At 38.1% G+C, this 20,564-nt stretch overlaps 1 protein-coding gene across 1 annotated transcript in view; it reads left to right on the top strand.

The window, feature by feature from the left end:
• Positions 1-304: 304 nt before the first annotated feature.
• LOC104272059 (TBC1 domain family member 5-like) overlaps positions 305-20,564 on the top strand; it is a gene marked incomplete at its 5' end in the record, with an annotated part of 42,758 nt that continues 22,498 nt past the window's right edge. Inside the window, 2 exons of the mRNA XM_009866946.1 lie at positions 305-468; positions 18,027-18,126. Coding sequence (XP_009865248.1) covers positions 305-468; positions 18,027-18,126 — 264 coding nt within the window. The remainder of the gene's footprint in view (positions 469-18,026; positions 18,127-20,564) is intronic.

The raw sequence follows: 20,564 nt of genomic DNA, 5'->3' as shown, positions 1-20,564 counted from the left end.
ATTTTGCATATATATATATACACTAAATAGTGTGTGTTTGTGTATATATCTATATATACACTAAGTGTATATATCTATATATATAATCTAAGATTTTGTATTTTTCACTCATACAAAAAAAAAGTTCCTTATATGTCAGAATAGTCCTTCAATCTCACAGTGCATGCTGGTACACTTCAACATTTCATTCTGTGTTGAGCTATCTGTGAACCACAGAGAATGTCAATTAAGGCAAGGAAGGATTTACAGCGAAAAGAAACTGCCTATTGATTAGTTCTTTTGTTTCTTTGTACTTGCTTTGCAGGCCAAAGTTCAAAAAACATCAGTTCATCTCCAAGCATAGAGAGCTTGTCTGGAGGACGTGAATTTACAGGATCTCCACCTTTGTCTGCATCCAAAAAGGATTCCTTTTTCAGTACAATCTCCCGCTCCCGTTCCCAAAGCAAAACTATGAGCAGAAAAGAATCGGTGGGTTAACTTTTTTAAGTTGTTTTATGGTCACACTGCATTACTTGTTAGAGGCAATCATTTCTCACGTTCATTAAGCACTTGCACTTGGAAATGTTTCCCTAAGCACACAGTAATGGCAAAATCAGAAATAAGCTATTTCAACTGTTTCTGTTAAGTAACAGCTCCGTTATGGCTTCCATCCCATAATCCTACCTGAAGTGAAACAGTGAAAGCTCCTGTTGTCTCTGAGAAAGAGAAGTCTTGTGAGTTTACTTGCTTTCTTAGACTGTTGGTGTAGTCCTGAAGTTATTAAACTGTTCGGTGGGAAGCACAAATGTTCAGCAGATCCAAACATGTCCATCTGTTGTCCCTGAAATTCCTTAATACATCAGAGGTTTCCCAGTGTCTGTAGCATCTGTAGTCTGCAGTCACAGTTCTATTTCTTGCACAGCTCTGACCTTCCGTTTGGCCACAATAAACTATTATTTAAACAGATTATTCTCATCCAAGAAAATCAACTCTTGTCATGGATGTGTTCCAAAGAAATTCTTATCCCATCAAAGATATTTTAGCAGCACTGATAAACCTCATATGCCATGGAGCAGGAGGGCTCATTTATTTTGTATACGCGTTTCTCATTGTCCTTCTGTTCATTAGAAATCAGTTACATAATAGAAAGGAGAAGTTGTATTTTTTGTAAGGTGAAGACATAGTGTTTTTCTCCATTTCATTTTCACAAATGTATGCTCATAAAACTTCCTATTAATTTCAATTAATAGGAATTGTGATAGCAATATTTCTGTATTACAGCATTCTTCAGGTGTTCAGAGCTAAATGGCATGCAGAAATTTAATCTGAACACCTCAGCATTTTTGTCTTTAGTAGTCACATCATATTCTCAATTTGCTATTTAAAGTGTTCTAATGAAATGCACAACTTTGTGCAACTTTGTTCAGTTTTGTTCACTGATAGAGAATGTTCAATTCTTGTTTTGCGTGCTTTAACGTTGCCTAAAGGAAGGCTGTGTTTTGTGGTCAGTAAGAAGCTATAATTTTGGTTTGTGTCCATTTAAGGCATGTTGAATGGAAGTTAAAGCTAAAACAACTTGATATCTCTCTGCTTGTTGTCATGAGTTGAAGAAAAATATACCAGTGCTGAACTTCTGTTTTGGTGTGGTTTAACCAGATATAAATCCAGCTCTCTTCTGCTACTTTTGTCCAGGCCAGAACTTGGGTTTTTTGCACTTGTATGGTCTAAGAATAATTCCTCCTTAGTTCTCTAACAGGAGACATAAAAGAATTTGCCATTAAAATATGCAAACTTAATGATTAATGATTAATGTGTTTTCCAGGTAAATAATTTCCCAAATTTGTGATATTTCATTAATTTTTTTTCAAGGACCTTAGACAAAGAAGTATCATTGGAACAGATTGGTAGTCCTTACAATAATTTTCACTAAACTGGTAACTGTGATAAATTAAACAGAGCATAAATTTTCAGAAGAACTCTTTGAATTGGGATGTGTAATTTGTATTGTAGCATTTTATGAAAATGCTAGAAAAGGTTTTAGGCTACCAAAATCTATTTCCTCATGTTTAGTGTTTGCCTGACCTTTAATATAGGAAAGAGGAACTTGTAACAGCTTCAAGAGGAAAAGATTTGTTTAAGTCTGTTCTGTGTTACTCAAGATGCTGTTTATTTTTTGTTTTCCTGTAAATTTCATTGATACTTGAAGAAAATCCCTGAAAGTCCATCCTGAGGTCCCAAAATAGTTGCATCAGAATTCTCCTGTCTTACAGTTGCTTCGCTTACAGCTGTTTTGTGGAGGCAAAAAGCTTGTAAACATAATGGAATCACATCTTTGTTTAATTTATAAAACTGAACTGATTCATTTCTACTCTAATCATATAGATTATATTGTTACCTGTGGGGGAAATCACCTGGATAGGAACATGACCATGCATCAATCACTATATCAAAAGATGATTTTAAAATCAGTTATTCTTGCTGTAACGGATGAAAGAGAATCCATTTCCTCTTCTTCTTTGTACTTCTAATTAGTACCCTTCACAAGCAAAGCAGAAATGAAATACATACATAAAAATATATCTTTCATTATAGAGTTAAAGAAAGTGAGTTTCACAGTCCAGAGGACATTACTGTAACATTGTCACGGGATGAGCAGGAATATCATCATTGCAGGTCGCACCTGGAGTCCTGTGTCCATTTCTGGGTTCCCCAGTACAAGACAGACATGGAGATACTGGAGAGAGTCCAGCAAAGGGCCACTAAGATGATGAAGGGGCTGGAGCATTTCTCCTATGAGGAAAGGCTGAGAGAGCTGGGACTGATCAGCCTGGAGAAAAGAAGAATCATGCGGGTCTCATCAATGGATCTAAATGCCTGAGAGAAGTTGCAAAGAAGGCAGAGCCAGAACCAGAGGCCGCTGGGCACAAGCAGAAATACAGGGGGCTCTGGCTGAGCATCACAAAACGTTTTTTCAGTGTGAGGGTGACCAAGCACTGATGCAGGTTGCCAAAGGAGGTGTGGAGTCTCCATCTTTGGAGACAGATATTCAAAAAGCCATCTGGACATGGTCCTTGGTAGCCTGGTCTAGGTGACCCTGCTTGAGCAGGAGGTTGGATGAGATGAGCTTCAGAGGTCCCTTCCAATCTCAAGCAGTCTAGGATTCTGTGACAGGATAAACTGGAATGTGAGTTTTTGTCTTTCCTAAAGCTGGTCTAACAAATTTGTCTTTCTCTGTGAGAGTTGTGATCAAAAATGATCCATTGCTTCTAAAAATAAGATATGTCCATATCGCATGTTACGGACTTCTTAAGGTTGTATTGTTTGTGTTATATTTAGTCTTCTAGATTTTTTTTCCTCTGAAACTCAATGATCAATGGAAAGAGTTTTTTACTGCTCTTGTCAGAAACAGATGTTCCCTGGTTTATTTAGTTAAGAAAGTAAGTCTACAGCCTCAGGGCTGAATGCACAGCATCAGATCATGTTTTGGCAACCCATGGCAGCCTGATGTTTTTCACATTACTGTTCAGTGGCACTCAGCTGTACGTTAACATGAGGCCCACCAAATGTGCTTGAAAACCTGTTTTGTGCTCAGCAGTGAGATGGTTCTCTACCTCTTTGCATAGTTTGTGAGTTTCTGACAGGAATAACTTCAGTTGCAGTTTCTGGAGCTATCTTCTCATAAACAAGAACAGGAGTTTTTAATCTATAACACACTCCAGTTCCTATTATCTTCTGGCTGGGTCAGTCTTGCTTGGAATAAAGTCCTAGATAATTTTCCTCTCATAGCCTGCCTACTGCGCTCTCCTTTTCAAAAGAGTTGGGAAATTGAGTCCATTTATTTCTCATTATGTTTCATTTACATCTCCAGCAACCATTAAGGATAGTCTACCCCTCTTTCGGGCAAATAGAAAAGCTGGCTAGACATTGATTCTGGCAAATATGGTTGGCTGGTCTTAATTTCTGGCAAAATATTCTGTAAATTGCTTTCAGACGTAGAGGGAACTTTGAGTGGAACAATCCTAAACATTTTTAAAACTTTAATTAAAAACAATATAGGAGAAAGGTGGTTTTGACTGAAAAAAAAGTTTTGATGTGGGGAAGTTGTATATTTTAATAAGTAAATTTCTACATTAGAAGTTTGAATATAAGAAAACTCAAATTATCCACCAGAAAAATATGTTATTTTAAAAAAATCCTGAGGAGGAAACATTTCTAGGGAAATCTGAAGGAGTTTTATTTTTCTTTACTAAAATAATTTGCAGACATAGTCAACCAGAACTTTCATTTCTTAGCAAAAAAATCATGAACAAAAGTGTCATGCATCACAGTGGGTTTGATTGCACAGACTTTTTAATTAAATCAGATTTGACAACATATGCTGTTGTCCCCACAAGCAGGTGTAAGCAACTGTTACTGTCTGGGATTTACATAGCTAGTCTGACTGACTTGAAGGTAGTTATGAGTACCCCTACAGGTTAGAAAATTAATGTATGCCATTATTTTCGATTAAATAGACATCTGCTCTACTCATCTAGGAACCTGATTTTAAGCATTCCAACTTGACAGTTTTGCTCAAGTAGAAGCGGTACACCAAAATCAAAGAGAGAGTAAAATAAATACTAGACAATCACACACACCAAAAAAAAAAAAGTCATGCATGGATAAAGTCCTTTGAAGAATAGCATGCCTTTTGTGCATGGTACACATCTTAAAGGCATTTTTTATTCCCATATATCATTTCCCTATTATTTTTTAAATCTCTTTGAAAGTTTTTAAGCAAAATGCTTGTCAGTCCATGTTAATCAATGCCAAACTTTTATTTGGAAATACAAATGCCATGATGAAATATCCTTTTTTAGTTAAGCATCATAAAATGTGCTGAGAATAAGTTAGCATCTGTGTACAATTGCTTGATCAGTATGTTGGATTTGTTAGGCCTAAAGTTAAAGATGTGATGATGTAAGTTTAATGAATTTCAGTGCCTTAAAGTTTAATTTCAATAAATACTGGAGGACATTTGTCTTCCTTATTTTAATGTGGTAGGCCAATTCAGACACCTAAGGAAATGCAATTTATTTAGTACTGCAGTGCTTATATAATTTTAGGGATAGATGAAAAGAATATTAAATCTGAGATACTTCCAGGTCATGTGAACAGAATTCATAGGAAAAGCTCTGAGATATTTGGAAAGTGCAATTCTCTTCTCCATTGCCTTCCTCAGGCTCCCACAACACGTTGTAGCTCAGATGAAAGAGCTGAAAGCAGCACAAGGAAAAATAAGCTGCCTTACAGAGTTTTTTGTTAGAAATAGCAAGTTTCATATAATTTAGTAAAATGACAGCTGTATGCATGAGTGGCAGCTTTGAATCTTAATGCCCCTTTTTTAGAGTGATTCATTTCAGGGAAAAGAAACTGTACTGTGATAAAAACAGGAAGTAAATTGCTTAGAATAAAAGATGAACAAACCCCCAAGTGGCTCTGCAGTGCTTTTTCTGTCATATTATGAGCAATAAACATGTGTACAGAACAGATCTGTGGGGCCATTTGGAAGATTTTAAAATGTCAGTGTAAACTGTTGTCTTTCTCTGGCACAAGAGATTCAGGTGCGCGCAGCTGGATTACGCTTGCCAGTAACTTCTGCACAGAAGCAAATTGGAAGGGTATAGTTTGAAAGAAGGCAGTAAAATTATTGGGCAGCCCTTTAAAACTGTCAGGGGGAATTTAAAAAATACCAAAGACATGAATGAATGAGGCAATCAGCAGTGTTTACAAAAGGATCAAAGTCTTAAGAGCCAAAAAGTGTGATTCATCACTCCACAGCAATCATGTTACCAGCAGCAGGTACAGGATGTGGCTCCTGTATCCTCTTTCCATGAAGTTAATGTTTCAGCATCCCAATGGCAAAGTAAAATATATCTGAGGATCTTTGTTGGTGGTTTGAGCTGCCCTTTTTCCCTTTTCAGTGGCAATCTCTTCCCTTCATCGTGCTCTTTTAAGATAACACCACAAAATTACTGTCCAATGCTGCAAGGAGCTGAGAGGTCTGCACTAAACTCTCCACAAAAACACGGGCATGGATGAGAAATGTCTCCTTGAAACAGGCTGTTGTTTTAGTTGAAATGGCTACGTTGTTTTTAGTGGAGAGGATTTCAGTGTTTGGGAGATTTGAAATAAATTGTAGGTATGATTTAATAGCTTGATTCTTATTTTTGTCTGTGTTTGCTTAAATCAGATCATTCCCTATAAAAACAACTTGTACTTTAGTTCTTTTAACAATGTAGTATTAATGGTGTATATTTAGAATCCCTTCATAATCACTGGGTTTAGTTTTACCCTCCTTAAACTCTGAACAGTGTAATCATAGATTCTAAAAACCCTAAATGATAAGATCCTGCTCTGGTCTGCATCCTCAGTCATGTTAGAAATCAAATAAATCCTGCCTGAACAGAAAAGAGGTTGGTAAAACTTTTTTACAACTGATGCTAAAAAAAAATTAATCAAGTGTGAGTTTAAAAAAGGATATACTTTGAAAGTCCTTCATAAAGGACTGTGTGTATGTGGAACTTTGTGCATGTTAAATTGCTTATTCAGGCAGCAAAATTAAGAAGTATAATTTAAGTACATAACACCCAATCAACCATTTCAATGACATTCAACCAAATGCTTTAGTAATATAATATTGAAGCATGGAGCATGAACTTTATTCATTGCAAAATATCTATATATTAATCATGCCATATCCATATTCACATGCATTCAGCAATCCAAATTGCATTTTTCAAAGAGCTCAAAAATCATAAAATGGTGGGGTTGTCCCCTGTTCACATTTCTCTTACACTTAGGAGTGGGCATATGCAGTCTGAAAGGCCAGCAAGTGTGTGTGTAGCAGATAGGCAGAAAGTCCACCAGACGGGATACTGAAACATAATGAAGGAAACAAGATTCTCTTCCACATATGCATTTATCTGTCGCTATTTCCAAAATCCTTACAGTCACAGCATCTAAATTAATACATCAGTTTTATTATTTATGAAGAAATATTCTAGTATGATTAAGCCAACAATATCAACAGCAGCACCAAGGGAAACCTTTATCTGAATTGCTGTTCAAAGGGATAATTTTTGTTACCCTACAGCTCTTTCTGTTCTTATTTATTCCATTACCAAGTGAAATAGGGACGATTTTCTCAGTTGTTCAGTGTCTACCCATCCACAGCCAGTTATGCAAATTTTTTTGCATTCCATAGACCTTCCAGCTTTGCGTGGTTCTGTTTTTAAACTGCCTCTCAGCAGTCCCATAGGGCAGTGCCAGCAGGTGGAGTTGTGCAAGGAGCAGGTAGGTAGGTCCTGCTTGTCTTGTGTCTGCTTGAAAAAGAGGTTTCTTTCCATCCTTACTTTATTGGTCTCTAGGCAAGAGCTTCCTCCATTATTCATGTTTATCCTTCTCCATCTTCCTGCTCAGGAGAGATTTTCTGAGCACAGGAGATCAGATGAAAACGAGTCCTGCTCATGCCCCAGTAGCACAGTTGCAGGTTTCTAGCTCTGCAACAGTGCGGCTGGTGCACCTGGAAGCTGTTCAAGTAATGTTCAAGTAATGGGTTTGGCAGTGGGAGCTGCTTTGGAAGATGTCCAAGCCGGGGGTCCTTTGCCACTAACCCCTCCAGGCAAGGTGGGACATGATAAGTGAAACCAACTCCAATAGCACGACACTGGCAGATTGACTTTGAACTGTTTAACAGAGAGTTATTCTAGTTTGGAGGAAGTAGCTGACCACAAATTCTTACATTTCAGGAAAGTTACAGATACATAATGCATTAAAATACACACAGATATATATATTTCACCTATCTTCAAATTTAAAAAGAGTAAGAAAACCATATTTTTTCTTGCATTTAAAAAGCGTGGATCTGCTTTAACAACACTAACTCTAGAGTGTTAGCAAACTGAATGTTGGAAGACAGGGTTCCTGGTTCACTGGCTATTCTGAATCAGAGTTGCCACCCTCTCAGTGTTGTTGGATTTTGTTTACTGTTTTATGATAGGATTTTTTAGGTACATAAAGGCTGAAATTTTTATTTATTCATTTAATCCTTTACCATGGGAAAGCGTTGTGCAGTGCCATCCCTTTCTGTTGTTACTGAGAGCACACAGAGGAAGCCAGGATTATACTAATGCCCAAAAATATATGCCTTTGCAGGTGAATGCCTTCTAGCATTTTAATTTATTGGCAACTTTGTCTTGATCTCATTCTAGTTGAACATTTTTATCTGTATTATAAATTCCTTTCATGCTTTTGATACTTGTTTTCAGTCCGAGCCTTCCAAACCGTATAATTTAATTATTTTTTTGCAGTGTTGGTGCATAGCCTAATTTAGCTTGGCACCTAGAGCAGTGGATATTTTGTTGACCTTTCTTTCATCCTTCATTTTATTTTTTTATTTTCTCAGCCTTGTTCCCCCACCGTTTTCAGAGGATTGTAATGGACATATGTTCACTGAAGATTATTCAGTGACAGTTCTGGTTTAGGTTTTAAAATAGGTTAGGTACTCTTCTGAATTCACTTCTCTAAGCAGAAGATGATGCATTGTGCATCATCTGAAATGTTTTAACTTTTGACAGCACTACACTTTGAACCTAGGCTTCTAGGATTACTTTTTACCTTACTCTGGGGGCCCCTGATGTGTTTTGAGACATACAGTACTAACAGAGCACAAAATTTCTGTGTTGGAAATCTACGTGTCAAAGTAATGATAAGGCAGAGAAGAAAAGAGAGAATAAGAAAAGTATGGTTCCGTAGGTTTTGTATTCTCTTTATCCTTCTTTAAGGTGGATAATTAAACCACCATTTCCTAGATTAATCTGACAGAGAACCTGTTCGTGCTTTAAGGGTTCTGATCTAGGGAAGCACTGAAATTAAGTATGTAACTATCAGCAAGTATAAAGTCCTATTTGCTACTCTCAGCAACTATGCCTTCTAGCATTACAGAGAGAGTTTAAGTAAGGGAAAAGAAGGCAAAGAAAGACATTCCTACTTAAGCTACCTCATACCATCCTGGGATTGTAGAAGCAGTCTGAGTTAAAGTGGTTTAAAATGAAAACGACTCAAGTTCACTGTACATGCAGTCCAAAGAAACAAAGTATATGTTTGTGAGATTTATGTGCTTAAAATGTTTAACATTGATGAAAGTGTATTCAAAATGTAAGAAGGATAAGGGTAAGGGTAAGGGTAAGGGTAAGGGTAAGGGTAAGGGTAAGGGTAAGGGTAAGGGTAAGAATAAGAATAAGAATAAGAATAAGAATAAGAATAAGAATAAGAATAAGAATAAGAATAAGAATAAGAATAAGAATAAGAATAAGAATAAGAATAAGAATAAGAATAAGAATAAGAATAAGAATAAGAATAAGAATAAGAATAAGAATAAGAATAAGAATAAGAATAAGAATAAGAATAAGAATAAGAATAAGAATAAGAATAAGAATAAGAATAAGAATAAGAATAAGAATAAGAATAAATCCTGGCAGTTGTGAAGAACACAAAACATGAGTAAGATGTATTTGGAAATATACTGAGCATAGGAGTACTTCACCTAACACAGGGACACAAAAATAAATGGCAAGTTATGGTTCAACACAGGAAATAAGTACATAACCTCTACTTCTGCAGGAATTACTAGCCAAAGGCAGTATCTGAACTTTGTATTCTCAGAGGGCACTATATTCATAACTGAAATAATTCCAGTTTGTGCAGACATTTCACAAGTAGCAAAATTCCTAATGTAAAAGTGACAGTATATATTCTATCCCTGACTCTGATATGCTTGGTGAACTCAAATCTAAGCGTTCCATAGCCCCTTCTACATAGACGAAATTTTCTCTAAACATCTGCAGAGCAAATGCCTTATGAAAACTCCCCTAAAAATTCCATCTTTCCACTGACAACGTTTTGGTTGCTAACATGCTGCAACCATGTCTGTAAGACTGACTAATATAGCCATATTGTTTCCATGTCCTCCCCATATGTGTGCCTGCAGCCATCTGTTGTCTCTTGGCTTACCCTAGTAAGTCCTTTAGAGAAATGGATTTTTTTCTTTATCTTTGTATGACACCCAGCAGAGCGAGGTCTTGGTCCCAATAAGGGCTCATGAGTGATAGAATTAAATGATAGATAAGTTAAATTAGTAAATTAAATAAATTAACATTTTGGGTTACATTCCGCTGTATGTAATTCATTGTGCAAAAACAGTGGTTTCTAGTTTAAATGTCAGCATATGTTGTAGACTATCCTGTGGCTGGCATAGATCATAAAAAATTATGGGGGTGTCAACCAACATTCAGCTGTCAGGGGTTCAAGATGAAAAGGTTAAATCTTGTATTTAATTGTTAGCTTCAAAAATGAAAACTAAATAACATCTCACAAAATGGAAACAGTAACCACTGCTATTTTACTCCAGGGAAATTTGCATAAAATTAAACGAGAAAGCAATTTATGCTATGCAAAATGCTACCAATATCCAAAAAGTATACTATGTGTATTTTTTATAAATGGCACTTAAGCACTGGTAAGACCCTTAGCAAGTCCCTGGGTTCAGGATTTCCTTGTATCAGTCTAATTTTTCCCATTATTTTCCTCTAAATGTTTTGATACCTCATCAGAATTATTTTCTAATTTGCCCTGTCAATTTGCCAAGAGCTCAGGGGATGTTTCCTCAGTGCTCTTACTATGAATACTAAAAGAATTGAAAATATGACTGGGCAAATTAATATAGGAAAAGCAGCTATTTACTACCAAAAAAAAGCCCACACCTCTAGTTCAAGAAATCCCTATTCTGCAAATCTGTGTAGTCTGGGAGAGTATTCTGGGTGATATCGTTACATATTTATATCATGACATACTTTTTTCATTACAATTTACCTTTCTCATCATCAAAAAAGACATCAGAAAGACTGGGCCAGTCCCCCAATACAGTTCTGTGACTTTCTTATGTTTTTAATTGCAGCGTTATTGCTTAAATGCCTTAAATACCTTTAAATACTCTTCTTTTTGAAGGTAGCTTCTTTTCTGCTGCACTTAATACTTGGTGGCACTGCCAAGTTAGTTCATATTCAGAAGGATTCAGCTTTAAGTTTTCCTTTTCTGAGTGTTCATGAATGGAGTGCTTGGACATATATTGTTGTACACCTTTGACAAAAGAGTTTGCTCATCCTTGAGTTTCTACATAAAACAGACAAAAATACAGTTTTTCTTTCAACTGATAAACGGTAATACTGAGGGCTAAATGGTATTACGGAAGAAAGATGTTGCAATCCTAATTTAGTGAGATCATATTCCCTGTTTTCCAGCCTTTATACTTCCATGTCAAGCTACATGTCATGAATATCGGAGAAAACTTGTTCAAAGTGATAAAAACAAGCATGGAAAGGAGTGGCTCTGCCAAAACTGTGTTTCTTCAGACCTTGGCTTTTATAGGATGCTAAATTCCGGTGCCCTTAACCCATGTCTGCAGACGTTATTGCAGCTTGTAAAGTGATGAGCTGCAAAAGGAAAAGATTACCTTGTCAAAACTGTAAAACTTTTCTGTATTCTGTTCTTGAAGGTGCTGACCACTTTCAGTTAGTCACAGCAGTTTTCCTGAAACAGTAAAATCCGATGAAAAACAGGGTATGTTAGAGACATTGCTGATCTCATTATGATCTCAGAGGAGAAGGAAGGATATAAAAAATTTATTTCCATAGCTGTCTTCGTAAAGGTGAGAAGATAGATGAAAGGAAAGGTAATAAAAAGGGAAGAGAGAGCTTTGGACAAATGGAGAGCACTAGAACTGCATAGATTGGGGGGAAAAAATAGCAAATAATTAATTATAAAGGAATTCATTTTCATGGCAAAAGAAAAAGGAACTGTAACAATGTAATTGAAGTTCTGGATGTGGATAAGAAGAAAGACCAATATGAGAAACATAAATGTAAGTCAAGTTTTTTGCAGATTCAGTCTTGCCACAATGAAGAAAATAGTTTGAGATGTGTGTAAGGAGGCACTAAAATAGAGTCTTGCTTTGACTGGGGACGTAAATAGTAGCCTGTTTTGTATTGTTAGTGAAATGTAAATCAGTGGGGAGTATCATAAATAATTTACTTCCTTTTCATTCTCATATTCAATTCAAGATGTTACTTATTATCTGTAAGGCTCTACATCATCTGGAATGTTGAAGGTGTGGAAAAGATTTTTGAGGACCATGGGACTGTGTTCTCAGAAAGTAGTATTAAGGTTTTTTCCTGCAAGGTCACATCATAAAATTTGCGCATCTTGGTCTCCCATGTCTGGTGCAGAGTTTCCTTAGTTTGATTTGCTTCTTGGTTTGTTTTACCTCCTCAAAATGCAACTCCTGATAATAGAAAATGTTGAGCTTATATGCTTTATAGGACATGTTGTTCAGTAAGTTGACACTAATTTTTTTTTATTTTGGCTGCTTATTTTAGTGATTGATTTTTATTTTGTGGTCAGCTGGTTAACCTTTGATAGCTGAACAAGTTTAACTCATGATTCATCTGTTTCTGGTGCTATGTGTGTCAGATCAGATGAAAGGTTGGTTTCTCAAAGAAGCATAGTCCATGTTTTTCTCTTGACCTACATTTGGCCTGTTCAGAGAATTTATAAGTCGTTGTTCATGCATAAGAGAGATAAATCAGCACTATTATTTGTACGCAAAATGAGAATAGTAACCGGGGTACTCACTTTCTCAGCACAGTGAAACACAAAATTGGCACTTAGAGAAAAGCACAGTGAAAATTGTCTGGACAAAAATCGAGAGCATCTTCACAATTCTGGCTATAAATCAGTTGTTTCACCTGTTACTGCTAAGGAGTTTTACCTTAGGATACTGACAAAAAAATTGTTCTTTTTTCTGAGAGGCTTTGAGATTTTGCAGCTTACAGTAACTAATTTGAATCTTCCAAGGGGCAGTTTTGGGCCATGGTCCCTTCTCTATCATCTGCCAATGCTGGGAAAAGTGTGTAGCTTCATGTAGTTGCAGGCTCCCAGCAGGTCTCCCTTGGGCTCCTCTTCACCAAAATAAACAAGCCCAGCTCCCTCAGCCTGTCCTCTAGACCTATAACCATCATAGCAGCCATGCATTGGACCCTCTCAAGTTTCTCAACATCCTTCTTGAGCTGGAGGCCCAAAACATTGTTCAAGGTGAGGGCATACACACAGTGAGTAGAGGGGGTAATGATTTTCCTGGATCTGCTGACCACATTCCTCCTGATGTAGGCCGGTGTACTGGTTACATTATTTGTGGTAAGAGAGCTTTATTAGTTTATAAACAACTCAGCAGCCACTGTGGCCTCCAGAACCTTTTCAGCAGGCCTGAAGTATAGTAAGTTCTTTCTTTGTCCGGACAAGTGCGTTGGAGTTTGTCTTCTCAGCTGCAAAATTTTACACTTATTGAAGTTTATAAAACACAAACTTCATAAAGGTTTCTCTTGCTGGGGTTTCCAGTGTCTCATGGTGTTTCTGAATTGAAATTATATCAATCATCACAGGAGCCACCTTCCAATTTTGCATCATCTGAAAATCTGCTGAGTGTACATTCTGTCTTCTCATGTGGGATATTGATGAAGACACTGAACAGTATCTTTGTACCAGTCCATTGGTTACTCTGCTCATTTCCAACAACCAACTGGATATCAAGCCGTTGACTCTACACTTGAAGCTTAGGGGTCTGGCCATTTTTGGCCCACCTGCAGTCCTTTCATACAGCCCATGCTTTGTCATGTTATAAATGATGTTGCTTCTGGAACTAAGTGTCGAAAGCCTAATAAAAGTAAAAATATATTGCATCCATTCCTCTCCCTTCATCATCATCATCATAGAATAGCATAGGCTGGAAGGGACCTTAGAGATTATCTAGTCCAACCTCCCTGTTTTGGGCAGGGACGCCACCTCTCAACTAGACCTGGCAACACATGGGGGACCGAGCGGGGATCAAACCCGCGACCTCGGTGTTGATCCTTGTTGCCAGCATCACGCTCAAACCACTGAGCTAACCAGCCCCCTCACTGAGCTAACCAGCCATCTGCATGCCCAGCCATTTCATCATAGCAGGCAACCAAATTCATCAAGCATGATTTGCTCTTGGTAATCCTTGTTGACATTTCTCAATTATTGTCTTGTCCTTTACATGTTGGAAATTGATTCCAAGAGGACATGCTCCACGATTTTTCCAAGGACTAAGGTGAGACCAACCATTGTATAGTTTCTTGAATCTTCCTTCTCACTTTTCCTTAATACAAAGTTAAAATTAACCTTTCTCCAGTCATCAAGGAAAGTATTCCTGTGACAGCAGTGATTTTTCACAGGTGATAGCCAGTGGTGTTGCGATCACACTGTCAGCTTTTTCAGGACCCATTGGTGTATCCCATGTGATCCTGTGTATTTGAACACATACTGCTTCTTCAGGTAATTAGCAACCTATTGCCCCCTGACTCTTAGCCGTCCCTCTCCTTCCCAAACTGCGGAGGTCTGGGAACAGACTTGGCCTAAAAATGGGAGAGCAAAAATGGTATTGAATGCTGCAGCATTTTCTGTATCATCTATGATGATCTTATCTTCCCTAGTAAGGAACAGACTTAAATTTTTTTTTAACCTCTTTTTGCTGCTCTCGTAAAATTCCTTCTTGTTACCCTTTAATGTCCTCCATTAATTTTAGCTCCAGCTGTGCTTTGTCCTTCCTAGTTTTGTTCCTGTGCCCAAACAATGACTGTGTGCTGCTTCTTTGCTTCCTGTCATTGTTTCCACATATGTGCTCTCCATTTCCACCATTTCCATCTCCGTATGTGCTTTTCCCATTTTACTTGGTTAGGAAGCTAACTGTTTAGCCAAGTGGACTTTCTGCATACCTTGTCCATATGTTCTGCTTTCTCATGTGTTTCTGGGTTAGATCCCCATTCTATGACGGATAAGTCCTCCACACTAGATTAGCAAGTCTGTTCTTCCCTGTCTTTGGCAGGTAGACCTACTTTTTAAGTTGTCTTTCTTCATGAAATTGGGTACCACAAGCAAAATAGTTGAAGCCCAGCTACTGCCACCAAATATGTAGCCATACGTGTTCTACTGGATACATCTGCTGCTGTCCAAGGCTTTTCATTTTTGCCATAGGGTCAAAGAAGAAACACCAATAGGATTCCTGTCTGCTTCACACTTGCTCAGGATCCCTGCAGACACTTTTGAAGTGAAGTGGTTTCACATCACCACGTCCTTGGTGTGTGCATGAATAAGCAGAAAAGAAGTCAGAACGTTAGGTGGCCCCAAGCAGCCTTTGGGCAACACCACAAATGGAGGCTCCATGCAAGCAAGAAATCTCCCTAGTGGATGAGACTGGCTGGAAGAGAGTCACCAGCTGCTCATTGTCGCTTATCACTTTCTCATGGTAGTGCTCTGATATGGTGTCTAACCTGGATTCTTCTTCTCGGGAAGCTTGATCTTCCCCTCATTTGACTGGGCCCTGCACCTCTGGGCAGCCCTCCTGCTCCCAGAAGCCACAAGCTTCCAGTTTCCACCCTCTTAGGAGTACATGGCTTCTCCCCACTGTGTTGCACCTCAGTTGCACCTTCCTTGTCTGTTGCAAAAGCTTTTAGACCATGAAAGATCCTGTCAGTCACTTGTTTGTCACCTCTGATGCCGTAAAACACACTTGCCTCTTCTTGCAGCTCCTCACCTGCTGCTGCAGCAACTCCAGGCAGGTCGTCCTTGGGGGTCCACCTGCACAGAGGTTGCCACAGCACTGCTGGTGACAGGAGGGACAGGGGTTGTGTTACAGTCATCACCATGTGGGTGCTGTCTCCTTATGCAAACAGCAAGTCTGGGCTTCTCATGTGTCAGGTGCCAAGTTAACCATCCTGTTCATTCGCACGTCCTGCTGGCAGCTCTCCTTGGTGCCCTTCCTGAGGGTGCCACCGCGTCCTCTCAACCTCATGCAAGATTTCCCACTTGGCAGGAAACCTCTTGCGCTGCCTGCGAGTTCCTGGCCACAGCACCCTCCTTTGTGAGTGCTGGGTCTGCTGAAGGTTTCTGCTCCCCGTGCTGGATCCTAATGAGCTGAAAGAACAGTGTGGGTAGTTTACTCAGCACTGGTCTCACTTGCCAAATGAAGAGGTACTGTTGTATGGTTGACAAGGTTAGTTTCGGAATCTGCCCAAGTGCGTAAAGCTGTCCAAATCCATTTAAAAATCAATTTGCTACAGTTCTGATCCATGAAGAATTAAAAATAGTCTCAGAAACAGGAAAGTATTTATCATCAGAAGTTAAATTTGCTTATTCACTTGTAGGAGATAAACTGGGTTTCAATTACTGGCTAATGATTTTAGAATTTGTGTTATTTTGTTGTAAAATGCGCAGATACTGTCACTTTTCCCTATCTCACAGCTGCAATTGCAGTGCACAGGCAGTTTAAAATTTATGATGGATTATTTCTTGCAATCACTAGCTGTATTTACTAGAAAAAGGTCTTGTGCAGGGACATTGCTTGAATAGAAATATCAACGCCAATAGGCTTGTATAGGCTGTGAGAGAACTGCAGACTTGGAAAGAGATTAGTTTTTCAGGAGCTATAAATTTGCAATATAAAATCAATCACTTTGAGGGGATTGTTTCAGTGTCAGAGTATAAAGTTGGGTTAAATAAGGTGAGAGTATATTAATTTAAGGAAATAACCCAGAAAAAACGTTTAATATCTGCAGATTGTAAGTGTGAGGAAAAAGTGTGTAGAGGAAAAGTGATACTGGTAGGTCTTGTAAAATGCTCTCATTAAATTTCTTTTTATTTATCAATTGCTCTTGGCTCTACACTATATTAGCATGAAGTTTCCTTTGCTTGGCTCTGACTCAGTTTCTGATAGAGAGATTAAGAACATTTATACCTTTAAGTCATGATTGATTCATTCTCTTTATTCTTGCTGATCAGTTTTGGATTTTTTTTATTTGAAATGTAATTTGTACTGTAATGTTCATCAATCTCCATCAAAAAACATTATGATAGAACTGCAAAACTCCTAAGAAAGATGGAAGTTAAAAAGTTACTTTGCCTATCTACTTGAATTCAGTTGCATACTTAAACAAAAAACTGCTTAATACTGTGTCTGGCTAAGCACTGAAGGGACTTTTTAAAGGGTTGGTGAACTTGCTCTGCAGTATGATCTTCAAAGTCAAGACTAGATGCATTTCTAAACTGACAAAGAAAGGACTTCAAAGAGAAATTCTTAGCTGAGGTAGTTCCTGTTGCTTGTACAGGGCATGGGGCGAGATAACAATCCTTCTCCTGGGCTTTAAAATCAGGAGGTTATGGGGTTTTTAATTCATATTTTAAATTTCACCTGATGCATACTTATTAACTTAACATTTTAGAGTATACACTTTATAGTATGTGAGGTGAAAACAGTTTTCACCTAAATATTACTTAAGACTTTGTGTGGAATTGCAGTTGGCTGAGCAGTTTTACACAGATAGAGCATGATGTGTTACACCAATAAGTATGCTAGAATATATGGCAGTAATCCATCCTTGACGTATCTTATTAGGTCTTATGAAATATACGCCCTGATATAAAAAATTTAAAAAAAAAAAAGAATTTTTTCTGAGGCTTCAAGGGAATTGCTGTGGAAATCACTCTGCCAGAAATGAGAATTTTTTTCATTTGGTGAGGTTTTTTCAGTCACTGCTGTATTACAAGCATAGGCAAATCCAAGTAGCTAATCTGTAAAAGATATACAAATTGTTAACCTTTCTTAGATTAATGTGGGCAGAATTAGACTCTTTTAAAGGGTTGTATTAATAAACACTGAAACATTAAAAACAAACCCTATTTCCATGAAATGGCAAAAGAATTTTAAAGTCTTGATAAGTACAGTTGGAAGGGATTCTCTTTACTTCCAAAATTTTCTCAATAACAAAGGGATGGGAAAAAATAGATGAGGTCTAAGCCTGCCAAGGCTTAGCTTACCAGTTTTACTGTGTATCATAAAAACGTGGGGTTTAATGCTAATGACCTCTTAATTGCAGGAGGAAGAATTGGAGGCCCAGATTTCATTTCTACAAGGACAACTAAATGACTTGGAAGCCATGTGCAAATATTGCGCGAAGATGATGAACACACATCTTGGTAAGTGCAGTGCCCTGTATTAACCTGTAAATCTTTGCAAAGGCTCTTTTCCTCTTTGCATTAGAACTAAAATAGTATTTATGTACAGCGCATATTATTTTATAAGCCGTGGGACTGCCCTTCAGCAGTCCCAGAATAATACTTGATGCCTGCAGTGATAGTTGTATAAAAATCATGTGCTTTCATTCAGTGTCGGATCTTCACAATCTATAGCGATGTTTGAGAGCACCAAGATAAAATTCTCTGAGGCTGCCTGGACCACATGGCAATGCGATGGAGGAGGAGAGGCAGCTGTGCCTATGGGGAGGAGAGGATGGGGCAGGGGACCCATATGGGCCAATCATGGTGTTCCTTCCCATGGTGCTCTCCCCTAAGAAGAGCCCTGGGGGGTTTAGTGCTGCTGTGCTGGTAGAGTTGCCGTTGGTTGTTCTCCATCTCTCTCTGTGTTACTGGTCTTCCTGCCTCCTGTTTTGACACTGCAGAGGAGCACTGTTTGTTGGGACAGGTTGTCTTGCCTGGCATCCCTGGATGGGAGAGGTACAGCTCTTTATCTGTTTTATTTTTGGGGACTGTCATCAGGACTCTGAGCTCAGGTGCTCCTATCTGCTGTTGAGTCCAGTCTGGGACTTTTGTGCTGAGGACCTTGTTGCTATCTGGAGAGTTTAGGTTTCATATTAACATATTCTCTTGTATCGCTGAATCTATTTGTATACCTGTGTAATATCCATATATAGTTTAATATCTTTGTTGTTATTGTTAGTGTTATTTCTCTTTTCCATTTAACTTGTTCAAGTTGTTTTTCAGTGTTGAAGTCTCTCTCCCTAGTTCCCCTATTATTCTCCCCTGGGAGGGTAGTGGGGGGATCACAAAGAGTGGCTGTCAAAGTTTAGTGGCTGGCCCAGTCTTAAACTTAGACAGATTTATGGGGCAAAAACCAGGAGAAATATAGTAAGATAGAAATCAAAACATTGCAAACAGAATCAGGAAAGACTCCACTGTAAAATTTGACTTATGTATTGCCACGAATAATCAGAGACAGTAAACAAAAAGCTGCAATCAGTCCAGGTGTAAAATGCTTAGCTATGCTTCACTAAAAGCAGTATTTTTAAATTGTGTTGAATAGAACTCCAGAAGTTAGTGTATTTAGCTATGTGAAAAAGCATTGTTGTTAAATCATGGCACAACTTTAATAATTTCACTGTTGGTTGGGGTTTTTTTTATAACCTGCAACATCTAAGAAAAATAATTGAAAGTCAGATATTTCAGTGGGTAGAACTAAGTATATGATACCTAAGTTTCCTAGGTCAAAAAGATCAGGTTTGAAAGCCATATTATCCTTGTGTTTTCATTTTCTTTTATGTGAGTGTTTTAGTAGCCATTGTTAGGAGCCTAGGAAAGGTTATAAATGTTATTTGAAAGCTTGGAATCACAGCCTCCAAAAGCCAAGTGTAAACCTCTAACTCCAACACCTTTAGTCTGATGTATTATATTGCTTCTCTGAGGGTGCATGAGCAATAATGAAACTAGAAGGAAGCAAAATAGATAAATCATTAGCTATTGAAATGATTACTGGGAGAAGATTACTGTGTCAAGAAGAAAAGCTGAAGTTACATTCCTTTAGGAAAGAAGGCAAGGAGTGTTTAGCAGGGGTGTCAGTTCAAGTACAAGCATAAGCATTTCACCAGCTATGGCTCTGGACAAGAAATCAGAATAAACCCAGGCAAAAATACTTGAACTTAGTCTGCCTTTCAGCGTTGCATCTGTGAAATGAAAGCTAGAGATGCGTTTTAATATCCAAATGTTAAATTCTGTTTCCTAAATATATTAGAAACAAAAGTATTTTGTGCCAGTAGTCTCCCGAGAGCATCATGGAGTGGGACAGGGAAAGCCAGTCCTGATACGGGTTTGGCTGTGGGGTGCACTGGGTGCATTGTGACACCTTCACAACATTGCTGTATGTTTTGTCAACATCTTGGGCTGTTAACTTTGTAAATTTGGGTTCCCCTAATACCCTTAAATCCCGTAGAGGTTAACCGTTATGCACAATAAACAGAACACAAGAGAGACCGAGATACCACCAACCTTCACAGCTTCTGCGCTTGATGTAAATTGATGAAGTTAGATATCCCTAAATCAGCCAGCAGATGATCACCAGGAAGGCAGGATGGGTTGCTTTTTAGACCCAATCATTTTTGTGAACTTCCTTTGAATTCATCAGAGTTTTTATATGCTCTTTGAGGTGGGTTAGGTCAGGATGTACTGTATCAGCACGGAGTTACTTAGTGAAGGGAAGGTCATTCCTATATTCTTATGTGACATTCATCTCTTGAAACACGTTTAATGCAGCATCATTTTGGTACAGTGGTAGGTTGAGGGGATAATCCATTATGACGTTTAAAATTTGGTATATTGTGGCTTTCTAAACACAGGATTTTATC

The sequence above is a fragment of the Apaloderma vittatum genome, unplaced genomic scaffold, assembly GCF_000703405.1.
Source record: "Apaloderma vittatum isolate BGI_N311 unplaced genomic scaffold, ASM70340v1 scaffold18440, whole genome shotgun sequence".
Classification (NCBI taxonomy): domain Eukaryota; kingdom Metazoa; phylum Chordata; class Aves; order Trogoniformes; family Trogonidae; genus Apaloderma; species Apaloderma vittatum.
The sequence above is the reverse complement of the archived record's forward strand: the minus strand, read 5'-3'. Positions and strand labels throughout refer to the sequence as shown.